This window comes from Leuresthes tenuis, unplaced genomic scaffold (genome assembly GCF_036924035.1).
Source record: "Leuresthes tenuis unplaced genomic scaffold, fLeuTen1.0.hap1 SCAF_18, whole genome shotgun sequence".
NCBI lineage: Eukaryota > Metazoa > Chordata > Actinopteri > Atheriniformes > Atherinopsidae > Leuresthes > Leuresthes tenuis.
Window position 1 is genome coordinate 14,470,179 of NW_027325372.1, and position 26,059 is coordinate 14,496,237.

The 26,059-nt window shown below is 41.9% G+C and overlaps 2 protein-coding genes across 2 annotated transcripts in view; one reads left to right on the forward strand and one right to left on the reverse strand.

Annotated features, from left to right (window-relative positions):
- The window catches only part of sdc3 (syndecan 3), a 39,444-nt gene extending 17,851 nt beyond the window's left edge, over window positions 1-21,593 (forward strand). Inside the window, exons 2-5 of the mRNA XM_072371076.1 lie at window positions 10,717-10,810; window positions 12,896-13,677; window positions 16,009-16,198; window positions 18,770-21,593. Coding sequence (XP_072227177.1) covers window positions 10,717-10,810; window positions 12,896-13,677; window positions 16,009-16,198; window positions 18,770-18,936 — 1,233 coding nt within the window. The 3' untranslated portion in view covers window positions 18,937-21,593. The remainder of the gene's footprint in view (window positions 1-10,716; window positions 10,811-12,895; window positions 13,678-16,008; window positions 16,199-18,769) is intronic.
- zcchc17 (zinc finger, CCHC domain containing 17) overlaps window positions 1-26,059 on the reverse strand; it is a 190,822-nt gene that overhangs the window by 63,571 nt on the left and 101,192 nt on the right. The window lies entirely within an intron of this gene.

A 26,059-nucleotide genomic window follows, 5' to 3' on the forward strand; every position in this document is an offset into this window, starting at 1 on the left:
CAAGCCTCTCATCTACAAGTGTCCTTTTAGAGTCGAGTAGCAGCTTTGGATTATTAAAAAAAGGTTAATAGCTATAAATTTTGTAAACCTTATTTGATCAAATATTCATGTAGTTATCCTCATGCAGGCTGATTGTACAGACATCCAGAGTCACTCCATGTCTTTTAAACCCCTAATTAGTGTAGAATTGCTCAGTGGGAACAAAGAGAAATGCCTGCACAGGACCCCTGCTGCTACTGTTACTGTAAAGCATCAAATGATAGTTTCACTTTTCAATTTGGAGCTGTTGAAGCCTAAAGACAAGTGTGATTAATACAAGAGTGACTATTTTGCAGGAGATTAACTGTAGATTTGCATATTTATGGTAGTGCTCGACTGTTCTTGTGGAAGAATAACCTTGGATCCTTGTTGTTTAAACAGAGAATACCTAATTTTAAATTACATGTTTTACTTGGCTCAGAGCACCTCAAAGGAAATGTTTCAATCCTGTTGAGTCCTCCCAGCAAGATCCTTAGTAAGCTCAGACAAACGTAGTGATGTCCAGATGACATTTTGTAAATTGTACTCAGATCAGATAAGAATTGATGCAGACAGTTACACATTCGTAGTCTTACTGAAAGTTATACTTAGATGTTTTGCACAGGATTTGCTCTCAGTTCGTTTATGCCTTTTGATATCTGGGATTAATCAATCTTTTTATGACTTTCTCCTAGATAAGTGCAGGTTTTACACACTTCGTTAATGTTACATGTCTACTCATTGTTATTATAATGATCATAGATCATAATGTTTTTGTTCAGCAAAGAGCCTGATCTATAGAATACCGCCGGTAATAAAAAATGTTCTGCACATATATACCTTCTCCAACTGCTGACTGTAAATACATCGGATCCTATTGGATGTCTGTCTCATGCACCTGGAGGAGTATCGCAGTCAGATGTCTTGTTGTGCTATCAATGAACATCTACCAATGAAATAGAGAAATAAAGACTTAAGTTGGACAGGAGAAGTCTGAATGTGCATGTTTTGATGTCTTATATCGATTCAAGGTCAGCATAAAGTTGATCTTTAGCTAACTTTTACTCACAACAGCCTCAACAGTCCTCTTTTTCTCTCTATTTCACTTTTTCACAACAAGTCTGTAATGTTACCCTCATTTAGAAAAAATCCATGTTGTAATTCTGACTTCATGTTACAGGAATGCAACTTACAAGCAAGTGATGATAATTTGCTGCTGGTGGGTGAAAATGTGAGTCTGTGCTCACTGTCACTGAATGTGTCTTTGAATAACGGAGCACTACTTACAGGTATAAATCAGACAGACTGGGACAGGATTTCTTTGATCCCTTTGGCTGCAGTGTGCAGGTGTTAGGTGTTTGAAGGTTCACAGACGTCGCTGACGTCATTGCTACAAGATAGCGCCTCGGCATCCGACCACCTTGTGTAGGTGTGTTAGAAGGTGTTGCAGAATGTGTGAGCAGCGTGACTGTGCAGAGGCTTCTCATGCTAATCTCTGCTCAAGGTGGCAGGTGTCTTAACCAGGCCATCACCTGGTAACCTACACACACACACACACACACACACACACACACACACACTGCCTGTCCTTTATCTCTCTCGCATCTTGTCTGAGTCTAATTGTGCCGGCGTCCAGCTTGGCTGCCTGAGCAGCTTGTTGACGAGGAAGAGCAGGGTGGAGAGTGAGATGAGGCAGAAAAGCAAGAGATGGAGGGAGATTAGAGGTCACTGCTGACGGGGTCGAGGATCCACTCAGGAAAGAAAAAAGATGGGCGTGGAACAAAACAAACAGCTAGTAGGGGGTAGGTTTCCTGTGAGTGTTCAAGGAGTTGGAGGCCTCGTGCCAAGCAGCGCGACCCTTGCCAGGTAGAGAAGACGGACTTCTGTCAGAGAGCAGCATGGCTCAAACTCTTTGCCTCTTATCAGTGTGGGTCAGACTGTTCTGGAGAGGAGCCGCCCACAAAGAAAGCTGTGATTCAGCAGCTGCATTACAGAAGCACTCTAAGCTCTCCACCTAACATCGAATTAAACTGCTGTGGAGCTTGAACTGTGGCCCAGCACCATTATTTTAACAAATTTTGTAGTTCACCTGGGCCATAACTTTCTTCCAAATGATCTTTAAAAAAAAAAAATTAAAATCTTAGTGTTTTTATTAAGCCAGACCAGTCAGGCTGTGTGAAAATGCCTGGTTAGAAAATTTGACATCCAGCACTCACGTTCAGCCACATAGGGGTTTAAAACATTCATGCAGCAATAATAGAGATGGGTTCTGCTCATGTGCTGCTCTGGAACTAATATGGGCAAGCTTGACAAAGACTTTCAGTAAGTGGAGGCTGAATTATTCACACATGTACACATGCACTCACAGACACACACACACACACTGAGAGACTTTAGAAGTTAACATATATCTAAATGCTAACAAAACCCAAATTAAGAGGAAGTGTGAAAGAATAGGTAAACCCTTCCCTGCTTCAACAATTAAAAGGCTCAGTAGCAGCCAGGTGCTGCTAACCACAAGACTTCTGGAACAGCGTCCTTTGGACAGAGGAGAACAAAGTGGAGATGTTTGGTCATAATGCACAGCAGCAGGTTTGGAGACAACCAAACACAGCATTATCAGCAAAAACACTTCTACCAGCTGCCAAGCACGGTGGTTAAGAGGTAATGAATTGGGCTTGTTTTGCAGCCACATGACCTGGACACCTTGCAGTTATTGAGTCCACCATAAACTCTGTATACCAAAGTATTCAAGAGTTAAATGTGCAGCCATCTGTCTGACAGCTAAAGCTTTTCTGAAACAGGACAGCGATCCCAAGTACAGCAGGAAATCTACAACAGAACGGCTGAAAACGGAAATAATCAAGGTGTTGCAATGATCAAGTCAAAGTCCGTACTTAGACTTTAAGAGAGCTGATCTCTGAAAGATAGCTGATATTTAAAGCCATAGGACTGAAAAGGCTATACTTTCTTTTACATGTGAATGCACCAAAGCTGACACAAAAGGGAGAGAAGTTGCATGTAATCATACAAAACAGTATATTACAGTATACAGTATATTCTGCCAGGACCAGGATTTATTTCTGAAGTTTTAGATGAGGAGAATAAGGGAGTTGGAGGGGCAATGATTAGACTGAGAAATCATAAAGTGAGATTGGCGTTTCTTTTAGTTTTGCTTTTTAGTTGTGTTTAAGCACCGAATACACTTGGTCGGAGTAGAAAAAGTTCATGGTTCAGCCTCGAACAGGCGGTTGGGAGTAAAACTGCTCTTTTAGTTTGAAACTAAATGTAGCATTTCATGTTGGGGACTCGGATCAAATGAACAGACTTGTCTGAAAAATAGACTTGACCTCAGTGTCGTCCAGTGCGTTCCTGTCCTCTGCTTTCCGCCAGTGCTGTGGCTGCAGCAACTGAAGGGACAGATAGAAGTGTGGGCTCTCGCAGATGGTGCTGGAAACAAGAGGGAGTATTCAAATTAATCTTAGCTCAGAGGTTCTGCAGCAGTCGAGAACACTCATTCTGATTAAATCTCATATTAAAGAGGACAATTAATGAATATTTCTCCAGAGCAGAGGAGAATTGCGCGTGTTTAAAATGCTCATGTGTTTGGAGTATGCGTTTGTGTGTGCCAGGCTTTGTGCAGGCTTTTGAGTTACTGAGGAATGCATTTGAAGTCAATCACAAAAGCTCTCTATCTGCTTGCCTGGAGGGGATCTCTAAACTGAACTGAACAGAACCAGACCAGCCGGACAAACAACTAACAGAATCATATTTGGGACAAACACCTCTACCACCTAATCTTCTGGATGTTTGTGTGTGTGTGTCAGCGTATCTATAAAACTACCTCTGGGTCCTGTTGTTATCTCACTTCCACACTCAATGCTTCCTGCCGACAAAACACACACACACACACACACAACTTTATATTTATTTAATTGGGCTGGTGATTCTGCAGCGGTGCTGCTTTCAAATCAAACAGCAAGACATTTATATTCTTGCTTTTTTCACTCTAAAGTCAAATTAAAACATAGGACAGATTAGCTCCTGTAGTGTAATAATGTCAGTGAAATTGCAGCATTGTAAACTGGGGTATAAATCCAGACTCTGCAGCTGTAAAACAAGCTGACACACACACAAAGAAGCTATAGGATCAAATTTATAGCACATAGTTTGATGTCAGCCTCAGATCAAGTTTCTACCTGAGTCACTGCAAACGTTGCAACATCCCTCAGAGGACATACCTGGGTTCACTTTGTGAAAACATAACATAACCCTCCCGTCCCTCTCTCACACACACACATACGAGCTGTTTCTCTTTCTGAATTTCTATTCTCCTCAATTTTATTTCCTATGCTTCTCTTTTCACAGAAGTACTGCATAATTATATATTCCAAGATCCCAGAATGTTTTAAACTGACTCCAACTGGCTCCGCATGTCTAACAGTGGCACTGCTTCATTCGTTGCCAAAAACCAGGATTGCATTTACCCCGCAGATCCAGCGGAATATGGTTGTCATCTTACAGTTTCCTTTTATAACGAACGGGGGGAGGAAATGCAGCGGTGGAGGGAAATTGAGGGCAACATCAGGATGATTTTGGCCCTAGGTAATGTGCGCGGTGGCGAGGAGCTCGTCGAGTCTCGTTGAGGTTAGTTAGCTATGTGGCGCAGACAGAAAGTAGAGACGTTTATAGCTCCAAAACCAGAAAAAAAGTGCAGCGCTGGCTCCATTGCACTCCCCCAAATTCACGTAAAACACACCCACACAGATCAATCTGAGGGGCACTTTTGTCTGCATGTAAATACACCACAAACAAAAAACCTGTGATTACACCCATGCAGACACACGCACTGTAATTACATACAGTGACGCACTACTGCCCACCATACCGTGATTTCACACATATAATATTGACTCATAAATTAAACATGCTGAGGCACAGACTTGATTATATATTACTATTAAATGCCAGGATAAACATAGATGATGCACATTTAAAGACACCGCACAGTAGCTTTGGAGCCACAGTGAGTCCTGGAGGTTTTGGTGTGTGTCGGGGACTCATAAATGGGGCCCCTGGGGTGATCTCAGGAGCAGACTTGGAGGTGGGGTGTATTTATTTAAGTATGTGTGTGTATTTTTTTTAAGTCATGCCGAATTCAGTGGGCTAGCCTCAAGATAAGAAATTGAGTTGGAGATGAAAGGAAAATGGGGCGAGGACAGGAATACACTGGCACAGACTGTGTGGATCCAGAGTGGAGGCGAAGGGAGGCCCGGGGGAGGAACAGTCAGGGGGGGAGTCGCAGGAGCAGCAGACTGTTATGATGTTGTTTTTTAGGTTATTTGACGTTGCATAACACCTGTGCTTGTGTAGTTAATATTTTTCACATATGTGTGAGCCTGCGTGTACTGATCTATTCCTGTGTCTGGTAGCTTCTCACGGGGAGATGGGAATTTTTGTGAAAGGCTAAGGTTGCCCATAGCAACGGCCCTCATTGTAAAACCTTGGAATACAGCACAAACACAGACACTCACAGACACTTTCGCACCATGCTCACACTGAGACGTCTTTTCAGTATTTTTTCGGCACTTTCAGAGTTTGACATCACCAGGCCTTCATGCACACACACACACGCACACGCACACACACACACCCACACACACGCTGTACTCGAAGCGTGAAGCACGCACACTCTCAGCCTTCCACTTTGTGAAGCCAGACCATATCTTTGGTCTGTCCAGGCTCCAAACAACTTCAAGTCAATTTCATTTTCAGGAGGTACATATAGCATTTCAGCTCTACCTCATGCTATGGTATGATGGACTGAGATGCTCGGGTTGCTAGATTCCATTATGCATTTATTGGCTTTTAAAGGCATCAGGTTTCCTGTGTCTGGAGCCGAGGAGGAGCTTCTTCTTCTTTTCCGTGCGTGTGTCTTTGTGTGTGCATGTGCAATTAGTATCGCATGGGCTAGAGAAAACAGCTCTGCAGGGCCTTAGGATGGGTTTAAGATTGCTGAGGAGATAAGTTTTTGCTTTGGTCAGATTTACAGCCTTTTCCAATACCTGCAGCAAAACTGAGCCCTTTATTTTTCTTTTTTTTTTTTTTTGGCATTGAAACAATGCTCTACTTACTGTGTACTGCGCTAGATTTAGGCTCAGGACATACAGAATGCAGTAAGAAGCATTAAGCTGCTTTTCTCAAGTACAGGTAGTAGCTCTATGCTGCTACTTTAAGAAAATATCCTCAAAAGTTCAATTCAAATTTGTTGTCTTCATAAAAGCGCACCTAAAGCTTCTTAATAATCATTGTCTTATTTCTATGGAATGACAATGTGTGGAATGAAAAGGCTGCATCTATAAACCCCTTCGATTGCAAAAGTCAAGTGTGACTCCCACACTTCTCTCATTAGCTTAATTTTCAGATGCACTTAATGTTTATGCCGAAAGGCTCAGACAGTTTTGCTAATCGTTAAATACCAGCACAAAGTTAGTGGCTTTCTGGGGAACATAATGGGGCATGTAAAGGCCAACATTTCAACTTTGACTTAATAGAGACCAAGAACAAGTTGGAAGAAGTCTGTAGTAGCTGTCGTTGTGCCCAAAGCACAGTTCATGGAGCTAATGTTGTTTCAGGACTGTTGCTATTGCTTGTTTAGTTGCATGTATAGGAAAAATCCAAAGTATCTTCCACAAAGAATGGCTGCTAGACCACCAGCAGGCTGATCAGGAAGAGTCCGTTTAAGTAAAGACATCAGAATGACTTGTGGACGAGCGTTTCTGGTCCAGTACTTGATAGGTCGAGTCTTTTGAAGCCAGAGATTTTCTTTTGGAGCCAGCACCCCACGACCATCAGTGCACTTTACTTCTTTTTTGCCTTGCCTTCACTGTCAACTACATCTGTCATATGATACACCCAGTGGCTACAGCTATCTTTTTTACATAGTCTGCACTTTCAAAACATGTATATCACATTTGATATCTTATGATATGTGTCCACAGGGGACACTAAGCATCCAGTTGGCTGTGATGGGTAGTGATGTTTCCCAGCATTGGACATTTGATGGGCGAGCCACAAGGGAGTACCATTACAGATGATTGACATGTGCTCTGCTTCCCAGAAACAGGGGAGAAACTCGGGCTATACCTGGCCGGAAGAAGCTTTGACTTGTACTTGGCCTGTTCTCAGATTTCAGACACAATCAGCACGGCAGCTTGTTTGGAAAGTTTTTCTTATTCTACAAAAACAGCTCTACAATGTATAGCTGAATTTACTGCACAGATGTTGTCTTTAGGTTACTTGAAAGTAATGTCAGATGATGCTACAGTTATGACATCAGGATTTTATTAGAGCAGAGCGACAGTGTGGAAACGTTTTTAAATGACTCTGAGTCGACACATGGTCCTAATGGGGTTGATGTTCAGTCACATTTTCTCACACATTTATCCACCTGATAATGGAAAAGAAAAATCTGTGAATGTGAGCAGCTTTATTGGCAATTCCATTGATTCAATATACATTTACTGTTTTTTATGAAAATATGGAGGCCATTCCTGTTGTTAATGGCTTCTTTTTATTCTGTGGACTGGACAGGAACTAGAAAGTGATTTGACTTCCAACAGCATTTTCTGGGTGTGTTAGTTCAGCTTTGAGAAGCTCGATTTCACGCGGTTTCAGTTGGACTAACGTGCTCGCATGAACTCTAAAAGGCAAGTGTCATAACAAATAAATGTGATTTGGTAAAATAGAATAATTTTAAGCCACTTTATGTTGGAAAAAACATAATTGCTTCAAAATCATAATAGTTTTTTTTATATATATCCATACAATGCAAACGAACTGGAAACATTTTTATATGGAAATGGTAGTTTTAGTGTGATTGGCTGGAGGGTCAAGTCAAAGTTCATGCATTAAGTTCAAGTGTTTATCAGTGTTTTACAGACTCCATCTCTGACAAAATAACAAAGGAAGGATATAACATATGGACATAAATCAAAACTCAGTATTCACCGTATTTTGAATTCCCCCCACTGGGAGATGAATAAAGTATTTTTCTATTCTATTCTATTTGTGAATCAGTATATTTGAAATATGTGTTGTCCTCACTTCAGAATAGCACTCTGTAAAAGCTGTATTGAAACATATTGTAATGTGTAGTTTGAAATTTATCTTTGTACAGCACTATAGTACATATGGTGACAAAGCGAATGCATTTAATGGCAGTATTAGTTGACCTTGTGTGATGAGAAAAGCCTGAGTGCTGAGGAGTGTGTTAAATATCGCAGGGATCTGGGATTGAGGTCATGAGAAAGAGAGGGGAATGAATGGAGCGGGGAGGAGGGATCAGCCTCAAAGTGACTGAGAAGCCGAGGTCATTGACTTCAGAGATTCAACACCCCCACCTCCCAGAACGATCCGCCATTACCCCCTGCCCGACCCACACAGAGCTCAGCAACTCATGCTTTCACCTCACAGGCAAACAAGAAAAGGGCCTGGATTAAGGTGGAGTGGTGAGTAGCAGAAGATGCTGTGAAATGATCCACGTGAGACAGTTACACACTGAAAGTCCTCAACGTGCAGCTGCTAAACTCTAAAGTACGGCAGGTGTTAAGAATATCAGCAGATTCTCCACCTCAGAGCCACGTAAAGAGTTTGAAATGTTTTAAATCATCACCAATTCATTCAGAAACATTTATTAAACAAAACATTTGGTTGTTATGGCTTCTCAAATATGAGGATTTGGAGCTTTATATACTGAACTTATCTTTGAGTTTTGTTCTCCTGGTGGAAACTGAAAGTTTGACACTCTGGCTGTGTGGTTCTGTGGGTGATTGTCTCAGTTGGCCCGTCACTTTGGTCCAAACTGAAAGATCTGAACGACTTTTGGATAGACTGCCGTTAAATTGGGAGCAGAAATTCTTGAGCTAATCACGATTAACTGTCAAGCCTTTGTAAAGACTTAAATCTTCAACCGACACCCTCATCAGGGCACAGTTTTGGTTTTGTGCTTATCAACGCATATAGCTCCACAGCAAGCATCTCAATATTATGTGCATGGCTGAAGACTTCCATCTTGTTGAATGAGTTGGTTGATTAACTAATTGATTACCTGTTTAGCTAAGAAATATATTGTTCTCTTGCTCAATTCTCTGGCATCTTGCTGCTTGTCCCTGTTTTAAGGAGATGTACTGCAGGCAAAACCCAATTGTGAGATTTGGGGGGTGTTTTTGCTTCCATATTGTCTCATCTTTAAGAGTAGACAATGTCCAAAATACTCATTCAAGTGTTTACTTTAAAAGTTTGAAAGGTCGTAAATACAAGTGTGCTAAAGGAGCTTCCTTTGAACGATGTCTGGGTTCACTCTTGGGATAGTGAGAGGCCACTCTTTGGGTTATCAGGGAGGGGCTCAGAGTAGAGTCTGCATCAAAAGGGGTTAGTTGAGGTGTTTTGGGGAATCTAGTGTTCATGCCTTCTGGACGCCTCCCAGCAGAGCTGTTTTGGACAGGTCCCACCAGGCCGAAGCCTCGGGGCAAACTAAGGACTCGCTGGAGAGATTAAATCTCCCGGCTGGCTTGGGAAAGCCTCAGTGTCCCACCCTGAAGAGCAGGGGTAGGTGGTTGGGCAGAGGGAGGTCTATGGGATCTCTGCTCAGACTTTTGTGGCTGCGACATAGTCTTGGATAAGCAGTAGACAGTGGCTGGATGAAGGTATGTTTAGATGGTACATTTCAGGAAACTTGCAAGATTAATAGTTGAATTATTTGTTTTTAGAGTTTTCTCCTCCACAGACCCTGACAATTTTATTTCGGTAGGACTGACATAAACTATCATTGCCATTTGAATTCTGAAGGTTTTGATGGTGGAGTTTGTTCTTGCACCATTCATGGCCTAACTTACATTTTAACCCTGACCATGTTTCCTTTTTGAGTGTTACAAAATCAAAAACCAAAAACAGAGGTTCAGAATCCATCGTCTCTGCTAAAAATGAGTGACTAATGTGTAAAAAAAATTGTTGGAATAATTATGAAGCTGGCTTTATCAATGTCATGATATGTGTTCCAGAAATGCATTCAAACGCATTTTGGTTTATAATAACTCATGTGCTGAATAAAACATGATGTCCCAGAAACTTGTGATGCTAAAAATTTGTCTTAATTGTAACATTAAACAGGGGAAGTTTAATGGTGCTATTTGTAAGCCATTATGCCAGCCTCGTGTTAAAAAAAATCACATTCGTTTGTTGAAAATGTACATTTTCTTACATTTTATGCATCAAACAAAAAACTCAGAACATTATTCTAGTAATCTATAATTAAGGAAATAATGAAATTCAGAAGTTAATTACAGTCCTGTGCTTTGGTGCTTTGCAGTCAGAGCATCACTTACAATTGACACACAAGCAGAGACTAACTGAACCCCCCCCTCCCCCTAAAGGCTTTGATGTTGCTCTGCCAGAATCCCAGCTTTAGATCAACTCATTAACTATGCTCCTCCACAGAGTCACAGACTGACAGATGTTAGCCTGTCCAGCATAATGCAGCCTGCACGACCTCGCAGGCAGCTGTGTGCGTGTCTGTGTGTGCATGTAATCTGCCAAAGTGGTTTCTCTTTCGAATGAAATGACAAACAGCTCAGCCATTCATGACGAATAATTCTGATCTTTGTCATCTGCACCTCCCTTCCTTTGTCTTTCTAACAGGGACAGGAGTGGTCACCCTTCAGCGATGACGAAGGGTCAGGGAGAAATGAGCTTGTCGATGACGAGGACTTCTACTCGGGCTCCGGCTCTGGCTGTAAGTGTCTGCGTGTTTCATTGTGTGTGAGGTCACACTCTCTCGCCCTGGCTCTTCAAAACCTGACAGCTGCTTGGTTTCAATCTGCTGACCGTGACCCCCACCCTCGTCTCTCTCCACCCGTCTTCAACACGCACAGACAAAGGCTGTGCACACGCAGTAACACCATAAGAAAATGCCATTTGGCCCGACAGCCGAGTTTTAGCACAGGTTTACTGAAAACACTTCAGACACACCCTTGTAAACAAACACTAACCAAGGCTCAATTCCCCAAGATCTCCTTTGCGCTAATCAGATTACAGTCTACACAGATTAGACGATCACACGGACACAAGAAACTTTGACACAACTAACTACGAGCGTATGCCGTCTTTTGAGTGCGCTGGCTGTCTGCGTGTGTAGGCATCACCTACCTAATGTAAATCACACGGGTGTAATTCAGGCTGATTTTCTGATCTGGCACTTGAGGCTTGCGCACAACTCTCTTTATCAAGTGTGACTCATTGAGGGCTGCCCTCGGTTCAGATAGAGCGCGAGTGGCAAGCACAAAATAAATTACAATTCAGAGCAAGGGCGTGTAGCAGATGCACCCCCTGCGGTTGAAACAGCAGCCTGGCAAATTGCTTTATCTCAGACCGTGATATGGAGTCAAATATTTCCAAAGAAAGGGCTCATTTTTAACAGACAGATGTGCATTTTATGCTACTGCCTCGGAACAAGGCGTTTTAAGGCGTCTGAGTTGAACAGAAGCTGCATTGTTGAAGTCCATATTTCAGTATTGTCTCCAGCTCCTCTGACTGCCCTCTTGTCTTTGTGTCTTTAAATTAAATTTGTTTCTCTTTCAACCCCAGGAGCTTCACTGCTATAACAGAATGAAAGGTGCCATAATAATATTAGGAGACTTAAAAAGGAAATGAAGCACTCAGCCCTTCTCATCTCATCTCGACTCTTGAAAAAATTGTGTGTGAAAATGACATGCAACACAGGTCATCTTTTTAAAGATCCACACTGAAAGGTCGAAACAAAAAGAAAATAGAATAGAGCCAAACTAAAGCTCTCACGCTAACACCTGGTCAGGAAGAGATTGAACGAATGGTTAAACATTCATTCTGATGCCTTCTGCTCTCCACACAATTCACAGTTGGTCTAATTTACATTGTCTCCAGTTCTTTTTGTCAGACAGCTAAATGAGAAGAAAATAGTGTTTTAATTATGGCTCCGATTTCTGTGCAAAGCCTTAACTTCAGTCTCTACTAAGTGTTTTGACTAAACAAGCACAGCTATGCAGTGTATGTGTCAACGGGTACACTGTGTCAGAGAGTTGGAGGCAATGGATACTTCACTTCTACGAAGGAGAGTGACGTAGATCATAGTCTACCAGCGACAGAGAGATTGTTACTAGCCTGTTAGTTGTCCTGGAACGTTGTCAAGTATTTTCTCAAGCAATTGATCACATGAAAATAAAAGTCCCGTTACGTCAAGAGACTTCATGTTCTCTAGGATTTAAGTGAAAGAAATGTACACAAATTGGCAGTTGGACTATTTGAGTTAGAAAGAAATAATGATATTGGCTTATTAGCAAAAACCTAATACCATGCATCCTGGCCAGAGACTTGAAGTCAGAATATTGCAGCTGCAACTGCATCATTTCCAACAGCTGCAGTTCCCCTTTGACCACTGCGCTGTCCACAAACAGGATTTCCTTAAGCTTAGTCTTCTCCACCCAGAGTCGACTACAAGCCAACATTTTCAGATTTATCCTCTACGGAGATCTGTTTTGACCATCTCTGTTCGTTTTGGATTAATTCCTGCTTAGTGTAGACTGAAGGCCAAACTGAAGAGGAGAGGAGGCCTTTCAAACACGTCCTGTTTGAATCTCAACTGTACACTGAACCAAAAGGTCACAGGAGGTGACATGGAATGTAACTGGTGAACTGTTTAACCAGCATTTTGGTGTGCAACCTACCATAGATGGTACCATACTGATTGTGCATCAGGATTGTGCATTTTTATGTGAAATTTACACACATAAGTCACTTTGAAATTCTAAATCCTCTCATTTCATTTATTTTTTTTCTCCTTTAGTTCCTGATACCAGTATTAGGACGACATCAGCAGGTGTGTCCTTCACCACAGAGGAACCGCTCCTCCTCTCCACCACCCAGGCCACTAGCCCCGCCCCCTCCGCCTCACCTGCAGCAGAGCCCAGTCCCAGTCCGGAGGATGCCACCACCCCCCCGCTGCCCACCGAGGCCGACGGAGAGAGCGGCTTGTTCTGGGACAGGGATCAGGAGAGGGACAAACAGATCGAGAGGGAGAGAGAAAGAGAGAGGGAGAGGGAGAGGGTCCGAGAGATGGAGAAAGAGCGGGAGAGGGAGAGAGAACGGGAGCGAGAGAGGGAGCGGGAAAGAGAGCGAGAGAAAGAGCGGGAGAGGCAGAGAGAACGGGAGCTTGAAAGAGAGAGAGAGCTGGAGCGAATCAGGGCCGCCGCCGCCGCTCAGACCACTGCCGCCCCGCGATCGCCCGCTGCCTTCCCTGCGGTGACCACCAGCCCAGCAACCAGTCCGGTGGAAAGTGCAGCACCCTCTGCTGGCTCAGATGACCTGAGCACCACAGAAGAAGAGGAGGATGTCTACCTTTCACCTGACCCAACCTTGTATTACCCCAGCTTTGACTTGGAAACCACCCCAGAAGATGACACATTCACCACAGCAGAGAGCACTCCTGAGCCCACAACAGCTGCACCCACCACCACAGCTGTCACCACTGTCAAGACCAGGGTCCCCTTCAGACCTAGGGGTCCCATGACTACAACCACTCAGGCGGTGCCGACGGAGAGAACGACCAGCCCACAGCAGCCCACAACGGTACTGTATTGTACTGAGTATACAGTAGTGTTGTGTACAGTTCAGAATGGGGTGTGAGTTAGATAAAAACAGGAAGGGAGGGTCGTGCAGGATGATCATTCGATCCTAAGATAAAGTCCATTATTCTAATGTTTTTCCAGCTCTAACCTCCCAAAACAGAATCCAAATGACTATTAGTAATAAAACTCATGGACATGTGACCTAATAGCATATTGTTCTATCTGCAAGTGATCCAATGCTTTTGCTCAACCTATATTTACATGCACGCCGTTTGCATCAACACAGGAAAGTGCACATGCACTTGGATCAGTCTCCATTTAGTAAAATAACATACCAGCCAAAAAAGGCAGGGAGCAGAAGAACAGCATTGACTCTTGTTTTGAGGAGGGACTTTACGTGAGAATCTGTCCAGCATGAATTTAATTCAATAAGAATAGCTTAACAAACTGTCCATTTCATCATGAAAATCCAGGCTTTGTGGGGAAATGGACAGTTTGACTGAGCCTAGAGATGGAGTTAACCCTCTGATTGTCTCCCATATGATCCTGTCTGGGTGCGTCTTTAAGCTCACGCACTACATGTCTGTTGCGTACTGATTAAACAAACTGGGGAGGGTAGCAGTTTCTGAAGTCTTTATGCTGAGCTAATGTAGATTAATCAGACACCAGCTCAGTTGGTCAGTTGAGAATGGTGTCAGTATTTTTCATCTCAGTCTCAGAAAGAAAACAACTAAGCCCAAAATACACAATCTTTAACAATTTCTCACCCACTTCACATGTTTTCAGCTCTTTGAATAGTCATTGTTCAATATCACTTCTGAAATGATGCTTAAAAGTGGCCAAACTGCACCCACAAGTAGACAAGAGGGTGCACATCATCCATTCTGATAACCGATTGACCGAAAGTAACCCAGATCTGGAAGGCGACAATTTGCTGTCATGCGACCAAGTGCATGTCAAATCTTTGCTTGTGTCGTCACTCTTTTACATGGGACAGAACTTGTGATGCTGGTTAACAAAATGGAGATGTGTGGCATCTGGCATGTTGTTAACTTTGTGAAAGGGTCTCTTTCAGCCCAAACTATGACTGTTTTTTTTGTTTGTTTTTTAGCTGAATCTTACCGCGTACTCGTGTTGCTTTAATCTCACCAAGATGCGGAAAAAACCTCCGAATGGGACATGAGGTCTCCATTGTGAAAGTCCAGCCACTGATTTGTTCTGCGAACCCTCTCCTATCGCTGCATTTGGACTCTGCTGCTCATTACTAAAAGCAACAACCCACCCTTACTGAGAACCAACTGGTAAAGGCCATTTAATGGGCTTTCGAAGCAGTTCAGTTTTTCAAATATTAGTCTTTATTTTCCACATTTACAGTTAATTAGAAAGAAAATTAAGAGACACAAGTCAACAATGTGAACAACCGTTTTCACTGCTGAATTCTTTCAGACTTCCCTGTGTATGATAATCTCAAGTGTATTAATTCACCACGAAGACATTAACCTTCAATGCAAATCATTAATCAATAGGTTTTACGGGTTCGTTTTGGCAACCAGAAAACCTTTTTTTTTTAAAAGCCCTGTGATTTCCTGAAACAGACTGTTTCCTCTGATGGATTAATGCACATTTGCGCCGGTAAAGAGTTCTCACAGCAGGACGTGTGTGGGTTTAACAAAAAACAATCCACGATGCTGGCGATGAAGGAATGTGTGGCTCGTTTACGTGTCGGATGATAAATAATCTATCCGAGCATTTTAGGTGTGCAGGCAGCACTGATTACTTCATCAGTTTGACGATGATAAAACAAATATTGTGAGCCTTAACCTTTACATGTGGTCTAAAGGCATGATGCCACATGGGAAATTTGCCCAAGTAAAACAAGAATGAATGGCAGAATAAGTCATCAAGTACATAACTCATGAACTTTATACTTGTGAAGTCAGTTTTGTGAGAGCTTTGATACCCAGCCCCCCCTTGATTCCCTCTTTAATACTGACAGGTTAACTTTTTACAGACCACAGTCGTTTCCCTGATTGGTGCGTTTCTATTTACTTGCAGCAGCACTGCATTAAAGCATTATGTATTTAGATTGGTCTGGTTTTCCACATTGTAATTAAAGTGCCAGACTTTATGAAGTGTGTATACATGTTGGACAATAAGCAACTTTCCATTAGTCTGAACATAAAGAGGCTCATTGTTTAAATGGCAAACATGTGCCATGGAAAGTTCTCTTGAGTTAGTTTGGATAAATTTCAGTGCAGCGACTTTGTGGTGAGAATGGGATTACATGAAATGTAAGTTTTCTTTAAATCCTTCCTTTTTTTCTCTGTCTCAGGAGGGTAACAATGACGTGGGTGCTGCAGGACCGAGCGGAGATTTCGAAATCCGCGATGATCGCCGCAATGGTCTTGGCCAAGGTGTAATGCCTGTGGACCCCGATTTGATTGGCAACACGGTGGATGGAGGCAGCTCTGCTGCCCAGCTACCACAGAAGAATATCCTGGAGAGAAAAGAGGTCTTGATAGGTAAGAGTATGCTTGAGTTTTTGTCCTGAACTTTCAGCTCAGTGTGTTAATTCCCTGCCTGTCTGGTTGTGTCTCCCTGTCATTCTGCCCTTCTGTCAAATAAACCAGCTTGATTATCCTGGTTTAGATCAACAGAGCACATTTCCCCGTTGCCTCCTGTATTCTTTTCCTGCTTTCTAGGGGCTGCTAAGATAAACTGGCATTACCCTGGGCGTTCACATAGTTCACTTTCATCACCATAAGTGAATGCACTGCTTAGCCCCGTTTGACCCGCTGAGAACAAGCGATCCTGCTCTTGGGTTGTCCATCCCCTTCTTTCTTCCCTCTTTTTCTCATCCTTTTCCCTCTGGGCAAATCTAATTTCCTTTCAAGTGCCCCTTCTTCTCATACCAAAGAGCTGTTGTCGAAAGTAAGGGAGCAGCCAACTTTCCTGACCTGACTGGCTCTCTGTTTCTCCTTCAGCTATTCTGATTGGTGGACTGCTGGCGGTGGTGTTTTCTGATTTCCTGGTCACTGGTAAAGAGCAGGAGGCAACAGATTTTAGACTAAATTAGATGTAGTGCTGTACATACACAGTCTCAAGTCCTTTTCACACTGCCTGTTCAAGGCGAGACGTCCTCCCTCACAAAACTCTGTTCTGCTCATACAGTATGGAGGCAGAATCAGGTTTACTTTTGTTTGGTCAGTACGTATGACCAAAGGTGGACAATGCCGCCTTAACAAGCGTATTTTATTGGCACTAGTCTAAAAAATACTGCTGTGTGAAAATGGCTGCTGTGTTCACTGTTCTCTGTTAGTAGTGAGTAGCAAGGCATAAGAATATGCAGGGATTGACCATTTTTGACTGATCACAGAAGATGTCCCAATGCAGATTCCCGACATCACATTCCCATTAGTCTTTTTTTTACATTGTCTAAAGATTTTTATTAGCAGTGCAAAGAATATAAACAAAAAACACATTTAAATGAAAGTATCACAAAGATACTACAGGAGACAAGTGCTACAATCAACAACTTGCTGATTTCATTATTGACAATAAAATTTATAACACTAAATACATTCAGAAAATGTGGAAAACCAGTATTGACTGGCTTTGAGCCTCCTTTTACATCTGTAAAAAAAAAAAAACACAATCTGTGTCTGAGCTCGTCTTCCTGAGACTACACGTGACGTTCTGCATACTCAGGACAAACCCCAGTTATATAATTGATGCATGATTTGGCTTGTGACATGTTATGTAGTACATAAAAAACATCTTATAGGTATGTGAAGATGGTTGAAAACTTGTTTTTATGAATTGTAACTGCCATGGGACGAAGCTGCGTTAGTGTTAGTGTACGATAAAGAGATATATATATATAAAGAGATTTTTAGACCAGATTACATCCTTTTTAAGGGATGGCTTCGCTGAATTCTGTAAGACAATGGAAATAGCGAGATCTGGACTGTTTGCCCTGTGAATACAACTCGGATCATTATGAAACAAGAAATATGACCAAAGTGCCTATTGAGCAGCTGAAATTCTATGTCATGCAAGAATGGCCAAACATTTAACTTTCAAAACTACATTTGGTTCCCAAATCCCTTGAAGTGCTGTCAAACTATGAGATGATGCTACACACTGGTAAACACGTCCCTGTCTCATCTTTTTTTTTTGTCAACATGCTGCTCACTTTCGACAGCTTATATACTGTATTACAAGCTCCCTATTTTCTGTCAAATATACTTTTTTATTATTATTATAATAAATATTATTATTATTTATTATTTTTAATTTTTTTATTTAACATTTGGAAATCATCACGTTATGTTTTTATTAAAGGTTTCAACACCAGTTTTGCAGTCTTTGGACCCTCGCTGCTAGCATGACTATAATGACGTAAAAATGTTTACTCCAGTGATGTTGGTGAAAACTTGATGTTATGGGTGAAAGGAGACGTAGCTCAGAAATATGCAGTCCATGATCATATTGAAATCCAGTTAATTGAATTTTTTATTTATTTTTTTAACATGAACTAAAACAAAAAGTCAAATGGGGGTAAAACCCCCTTTGGAAGGGACTTCTCTGATAAGAGTTCAGTTTACTACCCCCAGCATTACAGAAATAAATTACATACCCACCACACGCAAACGTAATGGCACCAAGGTGTTGTTTAATCATTCTGGAAAGTAACAGTTCATTTTCAGTTTGGGCGTTCATTAGTGGTGTGAGCAGAGAGAGGTGGAAAAATTCAGCTGCTGTTGATCAGAAACATCAGCATCTATGCATTGAAATACTACGTCTGCAGGGCTGCTGTTTAGTACTAAGCTGTTTGCAGCACAGAATGTTTGCTGGCACAACCAGGCCCATGAGTCTTCACTTGGCGGCGGATGATAGTGACGCTGCGGTAGATTTGTTGTGCTTTCAGAATAGAAGTATTTAAAAGCAGCACATGTGGGGTAGCTGTGTTGTAGCCTGCCGCAGATCATAAAAGTGTCTCTTAAAGGCATTTTAGCGTTTATTTCTGAGCTGCTTTAGAAACCAGTCCACAGCACATCTGAAATCACTGATCTGTTTTTGTCTTGCTCCAGCGGTGATAGTGGGAGGCGTGGTGGGCGCCCTGTTTGCTGCCTTCCTGGTGATGCTGCTGGTGTACAGGATGAAGAAGAAGGATGAGGGCAGCTACACGCTGGAGGAACCCAAACAGGCCACGGTCACCTACCAGAAACCAGACAAGCAAGAGGAGTTTTACGCATAACACTCGTACGCTGGAGAGACACGCCGCACACCGGGGGAGACACAAGAGCGAGAGAAGCGAGAAAGATACTCTAAGCCCTCCCCTCCTCCTCCTCCTCCTTCTCCTCCTCTTCTTCGTTGCTTCCCCCCTATCTGCTCGCCTCTCCTCATCCCTCTCCCCTCTCGTCTCCAAAACACTCGAGAGCGCCTTCCTCTCTGGGGACTTTCTTTTCAATGAAAATGGAAAAAAATGAGGACACAAAAAGGAAAAAAAAAAAAAAAAAAAAATCCAAGTATATTCAGAAAAATAACACATACACACACAAGATGTTTTTAAAGTAAATGTTGTTATAAATATTCTGCAGATTCTCTTGTTCTGTATGTAACGATATGATTATTTTGTAAGAAAAGCAAAACTTTCTCTTAACCTTTGTTTTCCAGCACAAAAAAAAAGTTAATCTTCTGTTTTTTGGGAGCAAATTAAAAGGCTTACAAGAGAGAGGAGAGGAGGGGGGTGGAGCAAGCTGAGGGACACAAAATAAGACAACGCCGGGCTTGACTCCGCCCCACAAAAAAAAATTTAAAAAACACACGCAGAGCGTCTGGTTGGCTGCACAGAGCCCGGGGTCAAAGGTGAGAGGAAAGGTCTCTTTTGTGCCTTCCATACCTCTGGTGCTCAAAGACACACAAACACACATGCATACAACCACATGAACACAAGCTTACACACACGCACACACTTGCATCTGCTTGAAGGTGGCTCTGACCTCTCGCTCTGCTCAGCCAACCAGAAAATGGTGCTCAACCTTCGCCGTGTTTCACATTGTTGAGGAGCCGCTGTGGAAGTGCCGGCTCGTCGCATCAAGGTTTTGCTCTCAGCAAGCTGGCGGCACCCTCGGCTCCTCTAAGCTGTACAAAGACTAGTTATTGATAGTAATAATAATCAATAATATATCAATGTTTTTGGGCTGGATGGTGAATAATAATAATAATAATAAAACCGTAATAATAATAATTACACCTAAAACAGGAGGATGTGTATTTAGCAGTTTAAAAAAAAAAAAAAAGTTTATATGTAAATATCAGCGTATCCTTTCTGGCGTCACTAACCATCTGCATGATCATGAAGAGTTTTTATCCATCACATCCGTCATCACGTTAGATGAGCTGTGCTCTTGTCACATGCACGCACGCACTCAGCCGCAGACGTAAAAACCTGCTGCGCATCGAAATACACCACACAGACTTTAAATCCTCTTTAAAGCATATCATCTGAACACATATCAAACCCCATCCCCATTGTGATCGTTATCACTTGTGGTTGGAGCAAAATCAGGTGGTTTCAGTATGTTATTGAATTAGTTATCAATCAGTTGTTGGGTGGTTTAGAGTTTGCTCTGTTTGTGTAAAAGCACAACTATACGCGCAGTGATCACATCATCAAACTTACCCCTCCCTTACAAACCCTTTTGCATGGCTCGCTTTCTTTTTCCTCCACCTCTGATTGGCTCCTTGTCTGGGGATCGGCGGGGCCTCTGGGAGGCATCAGGGGCTTTAAATGAAAAACAGGAAGTTGCTCCCATGTGCACTCAGTCAAAATCGTAACATTAGTTGTTAAAACTTTGGTTATGAGGGGAAAGTGATGCATCAGGTCACCTTTCGACTGCTGTGGGACCATTTTTAGGGAGGGGAGTGAAGGCCAACAGGAAGGCCGCGCTTCTATCTAAGAGATTGTAACAATAACCACACCAGTGCGACTGGGCTAGTAGCTTCTCTTATACTCAGTACTGTAGAACAACAATGCATGGGAGTCAAAACTATACTCGTCTGAATGTGCGTGTGGATGCCTCTGTGTATTTTGTCTGTGTGCGTGAGTGTGTTTTAAAGAAAAGAGGGGTGCGTTAAAGTTGGAATGTACTGTGTTCGAGTGTGTGTTTACCTACTCCAGCAGTTCTCACGCTCTTCCGCAGACTGGTAACACACCTCCTCCACTCCTCCGTGTTAAATCACCGGCCACCCCACCCCACCAGTGTGTGAGCGGGTGTGTGTCTACACCTCATCTAAACCTGCCACCTGTGTGTGTGTGTGTGTGCTTGAGTGCTTCACCTTGGTATTTCACAGCAGACTCTTGTGTACACTACACTTGCCTGTCTAAGTGCGTGTGTGTTTGCGAGTGTTTCGTCTGTTCACTGCTGAATGTGGGACAGCTTGTCCCTCACAGTGGCTATCACACACACTGACTGTGTCTTCTCACTGTCTGTCTGGCTTGTCTACCTGTCTGTCTGAGGACAGATGGACTGATGAGACGCCACTTTCTCACAGGCAGGAATGATCTTAACACGTACTGTCTTTTCTAAAGTAACTGTCAAAGTTGTGCGTTTGTACCCATCTAAGCCTGCGTAGCCAAATAAAATGAGTGTGTGTGAGAAAGAGGTTGAATTTGTATGTGTGTGTGAGTCTAGAGATGCATGTGTGAGTGTTTGTGTGTGTGAAGCCCAGTGGAGGCTACACTTCTCTATGTTTGCTGTTCCCATTCCTGTTTTTATACATTTGCATTTTTTTAATGCTGAGTTTCTGTCATTGGCTGAGTGAGCGAGAGGAGGCGGATCCTCCACGCCACCGCCCTGTCACTAATCTGCCACTCTGTTCCAAATAAAAAACCTGATTGGGTAAACCTTTCCTGTCTTGTCTCTTTTTTAAAAAGAAATTAAGCTCTTCTAACCTGGAGGCCCCAGGCCTGGGTCTGACTGTATTTACTGGATTGAAGAGGCAGCCTTGTATGGCTGTGAGTATAATTCATGTACCACTTGTTGTGTTTCCTGTCTGTTGCGATAAATCTAGTACAGTCAAGAATTTTTACAACAGAGTCAATAACACCAGTGTTCCTGAATTGTTATTTCCAGGCTGGGTTTTTTACTCTCTAATTTGTAAAAATCTCTCAAGTAGCTCTTTAAAAAAGAGCTGAAGATTGTTGAGGTTGAAGGGTTAAAGCTTCCAATAGCAGTTTTAAAATGAGCTTTTAAGCTTTTATGTCATTTTTTTATATCATTTTACACAAGGGTGGTAAATGACATACCTTATGTCTGTTTTTGTACTTTTAGCACTTCTTTTGCAACCTTTTTTCCAGCAGTGAAAGCTATCTATTAATAATCAATCACATTATTACAGCCAGATAAAGTGTTATAGTGTCATTTAAGAAAAGTACCATGTCATCTTCATGTTCCCAATTAAGGACTAAAGTGGACTTTTAACTAAGCAGGGTGCTGTGTTTCCATGTGTTTAGTCTTTATGCAAAACTAAAGAATTTCATCTGTCGGCTAAAACAAAGATGTTACCAAAAATCTGTCCATCTATTAGTTAACGATATCCACAATCTCAGGGAGCTGGAACCTATTCCTGTTGACACTGGGCAGGGAGAGGTTGCCAGTACATCACAGGACTGATATGGTGAAACTGATCAAATTTACACTCTTAAATTCAGACTTATGTTTTAAGCCGGAGCACCCAAAGACCCACATAAGCACTTGTTAACTCCATACAGAGAGGTTTCAACTGACCACTTTGTTCAATCCCTGAACATTCTTGCTGTGAGGCAGCAGTGATCATCGCTTTTATTACCTAAAATCTATTCCTTTGGTTTACAGTGCACACACCATACTACAGAGTGCAGCCTCCATATTTGCCCAGAAACTCAGATACTGTTTCCACTCTCCCTCATAAGAAAAAAACAAATAAATAATGAATCCAACAGCTTAAATCCCAGAGGGTTTCCTTGCTAAATGTGGCTACAAAATGAGGCAACAATACCAGACCCACATAATATTGTAATTTAGTTGTGTTAATATCCTAACAAATGCGCCATTAATCAAAATACCAGAACTAATTACTGTGCAATTAACCTTGGGATTTTATACCCTCTAGGGGTCAAGATAATCAAGCCTTGCTTATTATGGCATGTTTTTTTTTTAATGACTTAAAACTATTTATGCATGTTCTATGGTCAGCAGTTCTGCTCTCACTTAATGAAGTATTGCTATCAGTGACTTAAGAATGCACCAAAATCGCCTGGGTTCATTCAGAGAGGAGTTTTCATGCCGTCCTTTTAACTGTTTGCTTTCCTCTCGCATAAATTCAATTTAGGGTAATTGACAATTTCTTATCACCTGTGTAATTGCGAGTGTGAATAATTTGGCCCACGTGTCTCTATGAATCAGAATGACAGCCTGTTCAGCGTCTACTCCACCACTCACTCAGTGTCAGATGCAGCTGCAGACACTGCAAGCCTGCAAAAAGTACGAGAGGACACAGGTAAAGATTGAAAGATTTGTTTTGATGTCAAAAACTGCATGGCAACCGATCATGCTTTTTTTCAAAAGGGATTCTATTACAGAAAGCATAAAATATCAGGAAACTTGGAGGGAAAGCACGCTCTAATGTGAAACCAGTAACGTCAACAGTCAACATATGTATCTCGGAAAAGCTTTTGCTGGATTCACATGTTAACTCGTAGTTTGAGTCACCCCGACCCTGATTCCAGAGGAATAGTGTTCTTTTGTTTTGCTGTCATTTATAGTAGTCACTGAAAGGACAAAAAAACATGCATTTTGACCAGCCTGTACGGCATGTTCCCATCTCTCACATTTCAGCTTCTACAATAACACACCATGCAGTGCTTTCTGGGATTCTAAATTACAGGAACAAGCACCAACATATCTTTCTACATCTAATCTAGAGAACAAGCTATTTACATTACAACTCTTCCTGGTTCCAGAGTTGTTATTGTGCTCTGTGGATTATTCACGGTCTAATGGTGCTGGAAAGACACGCTTCTAGTGAATTATTTAAATGTGATCTCTGTCTGTGTAATGAGCATTACAAAGGAAATTCCATATGTATTTATTTTGCTGTGTTTGAAGAGGCCTACAGCCACCACTATATCTGAGAGTTTAATCTGATATGTAAGGAATTATGCTTCTTGTAATATAGAATTTCTCGTTCAAAATCCTTGGTGGCAGCGGGTCAGTTGTGAGAGACTGAAATTTGAGGACATGGAACATCAGATAAATATATTTTGGTTGCACACATTCAAAATCACCTGTGTGCAGACACAAAGTCTGCCTCTGTGTTTTGACACACCTGCATTAGCTTAGCCTACAAACCAGTTCTGACCCAATGACAGGAAACACAACACTGTTCTTCTCATTGCTACATCTCTCAAAGCTACTGAACATGAATATGTATGATAACAGGCTCTCAACACCCAGTTTATACTTGTTTAACTCTGTAGAGTGTCAAGGGACATTCATAGATATATTTTCTAAGTCTTTATGCATTCTTCGAAACGTACTGTGCTCTGAAATAATTATGTAACATGTCCACAGGGGATTTGTTAGTGCACGAGAAAGAAAATCAGTTTCAGTCCTCAGTTTGCGTTCTCATTATCACAACAGACGAGACCAAGGTCACCTGATGTGGAGGAGTAGCGGGTTTGCAGCTGGCCAACCCTTGATCTACAGAAGCCAACAAGCTGTCCTGGCTTTGGTTGGTGGGCTGCTGGGGTGTGTGTGTGTGTGTGTGTGTGCGCCTCCTCTGAGGGGTTGAACAGACGGCTGAGCAGTAGAGTTGAGGTAAACTGAAACAGGCTGATATGTCAAGGGTCTACCCAGTGCCCCATCTGGTGGGTAAAAGTGGAACAACTGCAATGAGGAAAAAATAAATAAATTGGAGGCTATCCTTTCACTTTAAGCCACAGTTTTGCACAACCTTGAGTCAAAATCAGTTAACACAAAAATTTGCAGATTGCAGCCAATCTATTTTAGTATTGTGGCATTGCTGTGACAACTCCTGATTGTGGCAATGACTAAATGTTATTTCAGCATGAACGCAACTATTAACTCAGACTGTTCAACCTAGACCCTGAAGGGTTCAATGTTTTCTGACTTAGCTTTAAACAAATACATTTTTCTTTATTCTTTTCTTTTCTAGTCTTTTAACACCAGTAAGTCCCATTCTCAGCCAACAATTTAGTGCATATTACTCTACTGTGCTTGGCATAACCTAACCTGCTTGTAGTTGGCTTTATATGCATCCAATTAAGCAATAGATCATTGACTAGGTACACCTGTGGTGTAACTGACTCATTAGATGGCTCAACAGTCATGCCTCAATGTGTACTGAACAAAATCCAACACAGACTTGGCTGTTTGCTCTTTATGCACTGCTGAACATTCTTTCTCCATGTCCGTACAGCCATGTAATGCACAAAATGTAAAAAAAATCAGGCTGCAAGTCTCCACCCTTTTTATATTTGTGGGGATGTACACATTACTGGGAAACAGACACTGAGCTGTGGTATCTTATTTTACATAGACCTATCAGCTTTTCTCCTTTTTTCTTTTTTCTGTTTTGACCTGTCTGTAATAAGAGGATCAAAGGATCAACAATGTTTATCCTCTGCATACAGCAGTGGTCTGGAGATCTGGCTCACCACAAGGAGTCCCAGGATAGATCTCAGGGATTGCAGGATTGTTCATTGGAGCGGAATGTACAACATGAAAACACCTTTCAGATATATCACTGAGACTTAATGGCAATGGTTTTCTGCGATCTGTTATTTTTAGGACTGACAATCAGTCAAGTCTCCATATGATTCCTTTTGCCAGTGTGTCTGAGTTAGTTTCTTTTTTTCATTCAAGGCCAGTTTGATGTGGAAATAAGAACTATTGAAGCAAATCACCCTCAAAACTGCACAGTCATATCAAAAGACTGTGCTCATTAACAACCTGCAGCAGTTTCAGGGAGATATGATTCCATGAATATATGATAAGTGTGTTCAGGTCTAGACAACACAGATTTGTTTGATAGATAACTTATCTTATGCCAGCAACAGCAGCAGAGCAATACTCTTGTGGGCAGCTTTACAAAGATATCAGTCCCAGCACCATTATTACAGATCGTGTTGAATGTGTTTTACATCCTATCATCTTATATACCTGTATCTTTATACATGTCTTATTCTACTTACTTTTTTTCTGTCTATAAAAAAACAACCAACATTAAAGCTTGCTATGTGAGTATTGGGATGATGAACTTGAAGAAAATGAAAAGACTGAACATGTTTTAGGCGTGTTGTGCTTTTTTGTGTC